The sequence below is a fragment of the Fukomys damarensis genome, unplaced genomic scaffold (genome assembly GCF_012274545.1).
Source record: "Fukomys damarensis isolate Sample0158 unplaced genomic scaffold, DMR_v1.0_HiC HiC_scaffold_37, whole genome shotgun sequence".
Lineage (NCBI taxonomy): Eukaryota > Metazoa > Chordata > Mammalia > Rodentia > Bathyergidae > Fukomys > Fukomys damarensis.
In genome coordinates, this window is record NW_022900949.1 from 29,398,038 (window position 1) to 29,404,925 (window position 6,888).

At 44.1% G+C, this 6,888-nt stretch overlaps 1 protein-coding gene across 5 annotated transcripts in view; it reads right to left on the reverse strand.

Moving 5' to 3' along the window:
* Positions 1-6,888, reverse strand: part of Mylk3 (myosin light chain kinase 3) — a 52,313-nt gene that overhangs the window by 8,810 nt on the left and 36,615 nt on the right. For all 5 annotated transcript variants that reach the window (XM_019206512.2, XM_019206511.2, XM_019206514.2 and 2 more), the window contains exon 9: positions 5,211-5,281. In XM_019206512.2, coding sequence (XP_019062057.1) covers positions 5,211-5,281 — 71 coding nt within the window. The remainder of the gene's footprint in view (positions 1-5,210; positions 5,282-6,888) is intronic.

A 6,888-nucleotide genomic window follows, 5' to 3' on the forward strand; every position in this document is an offset into this window, starting at 1 on the left:
TCTTCCTATTTCACATTATCAGTTATATAATTTGAACCTTATTTACACTCTCACTTTTTCACACCAGAGAAACTATTTGGTATTTACACATGGTGTCCTATTTATTTCACTTAAGACTGCTTAGTGGTTCCACCACCTGCCTCACAAGTGCAAGGACCCAAGTTCAATCCCCAGTACTCCACACCCAAAAAAGAGTATGGCTTCAATATGCACCCATTTTCCTGTGAATGACTAGTTTCTCATTCTTTATGGCTAAGTAGTACTCCCTTTTATAGAAAAACCACATCTTCTTTATCCAGTCTCCAGTTGATGGGTTCTTGGCCTGTTTCCAAGTTTTAGCTATTACAGACTGTGCCACTGTAAACATGGGTGTGCATTTATCACTGTGGTATGATTCTTTTAATTCTTTTGGAAAGATACCCAGAAGAGGATTAGCTGGGTCAAATGGGACCTCTAATACTAGTTTTTTGAGGTATCTCCATATTGATTTCCACAGTGGTTGCATCCTGGTGCCCAGTATTTTTGTTTAACATAATGTCTCCTATGTTCATACATGCTGTCTCAAATGACAGAATTTCCTTTTTAAAGGCTGAACAGTACTTTATTGTGTATATATACTATATTTCCTTTATCCATTCATCCATTGATGGACACTGGGTGGTAAATTTTAAATTGTGTGGTATTTTAAAAATCACAATTCAAAAAAGAAAGAATCAGAGCTGGGTATGATGGCACATGCCTATAATCGCAGCCCTCAGGAGGCTGAGGCAGGAGGATCACCATGAGTTCAAGGCCAGCCTGAGCTACATGGCAAGACCCTGTCTCAAAAAAAAAAAATCAGAAAAGGTTATGGACATGAAGTGTAAACATGGCTAGGGAGAGAGGTGATGGCTGAGAGAGAAAGTAGTGGCAAACAGAACTTTTCAGAATCACTGTTAAAGAAGAAAATCTCTAGTTCAAATTTAGTGGGCACTTCCTATCTTCCCAGTACCATGCTAAAAGTTATATGAGCCAAATTATCTCTTTTCATCCTCAAAACAGCCCTTTGAAATAGCTAAGATTGTTGTCCCCATCTTTGGAATGAGGCAGTTGAGAATAAAAATAATAAAGTCAATCAAACGTTGGGCTGGAGATTTAGCTCAGTGGTTCCGCCACCTGCCTTGCAAACTCAAAGACCTGAGTTCGATCCCCGGTACCAAAAAACAAACAAACAAACAAAAAGTCAATCAAATGTTTTTCTGCCGATGTGCCCTGCTTCCTTCAAACCAGTTTTCAAAGAGTGTCCTCCTCTCTTCCAAATCTGTCGGGAGCCAGGCAAATACAGACCTAGGGTCTGCAAAGCCTACATCCATCCAGGGAAAGAGCAACAAGTGACTGGTGGGAAGTCAAGGAACTGAAAGACAGCAGAAGCCTCATCTGGCAGCCTGCTCCTCCTCTGCACTGGCAATGGACCCCGATTTAAGACTCAGGAGCCAAACCAAGGGGAACAGCCGTCCCTACGCTCCCAAACCCTGCAAGCCACCTTCCAAGGTTGAGCTCTTGGTCCCAAAGCCTTAGTGCGCCTACATCCATACATCCTGTGTCTTGTGGCTGTGTAGCTCCTTCCACTACAGTGGAGTACACTGTCCTACCCCACTGATGCTGCGTTAGGCATATGAGTTACTTTGCTCAGTGGAAACTGGGTAAAGGTGACAATGAGCCAATTCCAAGCTAGGCCACAAGGGTTTGTCCTCTTGCCCCTCTGCCATCGCAATAGAAAAGAGGATATAAGAAGATGGAAAGACATCCCCTGCTCCTGGGTAGGAAGAATCAGCATAGTGAAAATGACCATACTTCTAAAACTGCTGTACAGATTCAATGCAATATCGATTGAAATCCCAAAAGTATAATTCACAGAACTTGAGAAAACAATCCAAAAATTCATTTGGAACCAGAAGAGACCTAGAATAGCAAAAACCATTCCAGGCAACAGAGACATGGCAGGGGTTTCAAAATTCCCAACTTGAAACTATACTACAAAGCCACTGTGATAAAACAGCATGGTACTGGCAAAGAAACAGACCCAAGGATCAATGAAATAGATTAGAAGATAAAGAAACAACACCAGACATACTCAGCTACCTCACCTTTGACAAAGGAGCCAACCATCCTCACCGGAGGAAAAGATAGCCTCTGTAATAAATGGCATTGGAAAAACTGGTTTTCAACTTGCTAAAGATTAAAACTAGATTCCTATCTTTCACCATGTCCTAAACTAAAATCCAAGTGGATTGAATATTTAAATGTCAAAACAGAAATACTAAACTTACTGGAAAGTAAGTCTCTCCAAGACCCTGGCATAGGAGAAGACTTTATGAACAAATCCTCAGCACAAGAACTTGCACAAAGAATCAACAACTGGGATCTCATTGTACTAAAAAGTTTTTGCAGTGCAAGATAAATCACCAACAGAGCTAAGAGACAACCTACAATGTGGGAAAACAATTTTACCAGCTACTCCTCAAAGGACTACTATTTAGAATATATGAAGAACTCAAAAAAATTCCCCAAAATACAAAACAAAAACAAAAACCCCAAACACAAAGACCCGATCCAAAAATGGGCATCTGAGATGAACAGACACTTCTCAGACAAACAAGTAAAAGCAGCAAATAAATATATGAAAAAATGTTCAACATCACTGGCCATTTGAGAGATATGTGAAAACAACACTGAAATTTTCACCTCACCCCAGAAAGAATGGCTGCTATGAAGAAATCAGCCAATAACAAATGCTGGCGGGGCTGTGGGGAGAAAGGAACCCTTCTCTATTGGTGGGAGTGCAGACTGGTGCAACCACTGTGGAAATCAATATGGAGATACCTCAAAGAACTAGGATTAGAGGTCCCATTTGACCTAGCTATCCCTCTGCTGGGTATCTTTCCAAAAGAATTAAAAGAATCACACCACAGTGATATACATGTACCCACGTTTATAGCAGCACAGTTTGTAATAGCTAAAACTTGGAAACAGCCCAATTGCCCATCAATTGGAGGCTGGATAAAGATGTGGTTTTTCTATAACATGGAGTACTACTCAGCCATAAAGAATGAGAAACTAGAAACATTTATAGCTAAATGGATGCACATTGAGGCTATACTCTTAGGTGAAATAAATAGGACACATGAGTAAATACCGAATAGTTTTTCTGGTGTGAAAAACTACAAATGTAAATAAGGTTCAAATGGTATAATTGAGAGTGTGAAATAGGTAGAAAGTAGTTAAAGGGGAAGTGGAAAGTGGAGGGGAAAGGAAAGAAGGGAAAAGAAAAAATATGAGAAAAGGAATAAATGGAAACAAAGTCTTTGTAAATAGGGAGGGGTGAAGGGGGTGAAGGGAGGGCAGGAGTGTGGGGAAAAAACGAGAACCAAGACATCATGTAAAGGTACCAGATCCCAGTGATAAATGTAACTGGATTGTTTGCTTTAAATGCACCAATAAACGTAATGGGGAAAAAAGAAGAAAAAAGAAAAGGAATGAGAGATCCTGAAGGTACAGTGGGATGACAGAACTTTCTTCTGCTGCTACCCAACAGCACACGGAGCGGTGAAAACGCCTCATCCCTGGGAATAGGTAACAGTTGCCGCTTCAACAGGACACTGACCTCGAGAGCTCGATGAGCATCTCCGCCTCCACTGGGTCCAGGCCCTGCTTCCTTCTATCCAGAGATGGAGCGGAGGATACCTGAAGGCTCGTAAAGTAACTAGGACAACTGTTTTTGTGGCCAAAGGTCATCGAGATGACAGAGAAGCTGTGGAGAACCATAGATCCGCCCCTCCGCCATTTTATGACGTAGCCTATGAAGCCATTTTGTATTAGGTTTAGTTTTCCTGTAGATCACATGATATGTTCCCGTGGGTGTTTGATGTATCCTTATAAGGTAATAATCTGTTCTCCGTATGCTGATTGGTTGCATTATGGTATATATGTTGCCACCCCTTCTAGGCGCGGAGAGAGAGAGCGGGGTAGAGATCCGGAGATGAGGAACTAAAGTAAATTCCTTGTGTATCAAGTGTGTGCCTCTTTGCTCACGCGTCGCCAGTTCAGGCCCCTGTAGTCGCAGACCGAGTTGCCCAAGGCAATCCGGCTCGCAACAGAAGCCAAGCATAGCGGCACACGCCTATAACCTCGGCACTTGGGAGGCTGGGGAAGGATGTTTTAGGTCCTGAGTTTTAGGTCATCCCGGGCTACACAGAAAGATCCTATGCATCAAAAAAAAAAAAAAAAAAAAAAAAAAAAAAAAAAAAACCAGAAACAAACAAACAAAAGGATGACAGAAAAACTTGTGAAAGAACTGAGAATTCAGCAGCTACAGTGCTAAGACCCACCCAGAAAAATACATGATTCCGAGAGAAAAGTCGTTCTTGGAGGAAATAATTCTGGAGGAAGCCTGCAGGATGAGCATACAACTACTGTTACACATATTTAAGAATGCCTGAGGGTGTGGGGGCCGAGAGTCCTCCTGAATGCCAAGGGTCTGCAACGGCCCCTGCTAAGAATCCAACACAACTATCAGGAGCAGAGCCCGAGATGTTCACCACGCCGATGACCACGCAGGCCTGCAAAGTACAGTCCACGGGCTTCAAGCGTTCTAGGGCACTCTCAGGTGTTTTTAAAAATTATCGGCAAAGTTCACCTTAATGCACTGAGATTTAAGAACCAAACCACATCCACAGGATGGCTTGGCAATGCCCATACGTGATCTCATTTAGCCCTCAGCAGTCACCATGTGCCACCGTTTACCAATAACCCAAGCTCGAGCGGCTCCAGGACCCCGCCACACTGTCAAACACATGTTTTCATATTTAAACTCGTTATTCCTGGAGGGCAAGGATGGTGACAGGTGTATCACATAACCCAGGAGCTGGGCCCAGGCGGGCTAGGGATCCATGGAATTGAGTTGCCGGCCCCAATTCAGCATCGTCCTTCAACTATGGCCCTCTAGTCTCAGATGGGTGCCTCAAAGCGCAGTTCATCCCACAGCCTGTTAGGGCTGCAGTAGTAACACGGGGCGCCTGCAACACGAAGGCCAGCAGCCTCTGAGTGAGAGAGCTTTCTTGCCTCCGTCCCAAACTTGTCTGTCCCAAACTCAAGTTTTGTAACCATGCCTGAGAGAGCTATAAAAGAGTCCCAAGGACCTTTGTCAGTGGATCAAAATAAAATTCTCATACCTTCTGGCCAGCCCGAAGTCAATGATTTTAATTTGGTGTCCCGTCTGACTGACACACAATATGTTCTCCGGCTGGAAAAGAAAGAGAAGTCTGCTTAGCCCAGTTAACAACCAAGGAGATCTGCAGCTGCCACACGCCCAGGTATTGTTTCAATATGCCACACCTGCAAGCTTTAGTTTCCTGCCTCCATTTCCAACATACGGCTCAGGCTGGCCCTGGCGCTTAGATAGATAATTACAATAAATACATCCGGGTGTGAGACCAGAGGATCCCTGTGGCCTGTGGGCACTGGAGGACTCCTGCCCTGTGTCCCAGGACAGCCACTGCTCAGTGCCAGCTGCTGGTCGGCATGCAGGAGTGCAGGCACCATAGCCATTTTTCAGTAATACGGGGAATCCAGAAATGCAGTTTTTCTGTGTGCATGAAAATTCATGCTTTTAAATGTTAGCGACCAAAACAAATTTAAACATACCTGTATTGCTGTGGAAGCTAAACCGAAAACCTCTACGGTGACTGGGCTTGGGGCAATGGTCCCCAGTCCCAGCGATACTTGAAGATCGTCAGGGAAGTTTTAAAAGTCCCTGGGCCTGGGCCCCAACCCTGACCCACGAGAGAATCACACCAGTAAAACCAAAGCATCACTGGCCTGGTGCAGGAGAGTAGAGCTGCTAAATGTCTACCTGCCATTTTGTAGTGACAGCTGTGACCTACAGGGCGGGTGGCCTTGACAGGTTCTTCTTTTAGGGTCTTTCAGATCAACTCTGATGCCCTGAAAGAGGCTGAAACAGTACTTCCTGCTTCTGCTCGACAAGCTGGAGTGTGGGGTGTGGAGATGGAAGGTTCACGATAGAAAAATCCCAGGGACCTAGAATCCAGGGCCTGAAGTCCAGGGATCTATGACCTAATCCTGTAGCCCTCAATGAGGCCCCTTCCGTTCCCAAACCTCAGCGTCTCCAGCTTTACAACGGGAACAGTAACACTTCTTGCCTGTCTTTCTGGGAGGGTGGGAGGGTCAAGTGATGTAACGTATATGACATACTTTGTAGCCAACAAATGTAAGGTACTAATCTTCCCAACAGAAGATGTGCTTATGTTTATGCAACAAAGGGGTTATGCAAATTCCTCAGGTACAAAAGAATGGTATTTAAAAATCCAGGGTTTGAAGGGTGAAGAGAGGACAGGGGTATGGGGAAAAAATAAGAACCAAGACATTTGGTACAAGATTCCAATGATAAATGTAACTGGATTGTTTGCTTTAAATGTACCAATAAGCTTAATGGGGAAAAAAAGTAAAAACCCATGTTTTTGGGCCAGGGATTTAGCTCAGTGGTGCTGCCCCCTGTCTCGCAAGTGCAAGGTCCTGAGTTCGATCCCCAGTACCCACCCCCCAAAAAGATCCATGTTTTTTTTTTTTTTTGGTACTGGGGATTGAACTCAGGTCCTTGTGCTTGCAAGGCAGGCCACCGAACCACTGAGCTAAATCCCCGGCCCAAAATCCATGTTTTTTGACACAGGGTCTCGGTATGAGTTTCTGGCAGGCCTCAAACTCATAGTGATCCTCCTGCCTCAGCATTCTGAGTGCTGGGATTACAGGTGTGCACTGCCATGCCTAGTGAAAAATCTCTATGCCTTCTTTATCAGGTACAGAACAACACTAATAGGGATATATATACATATA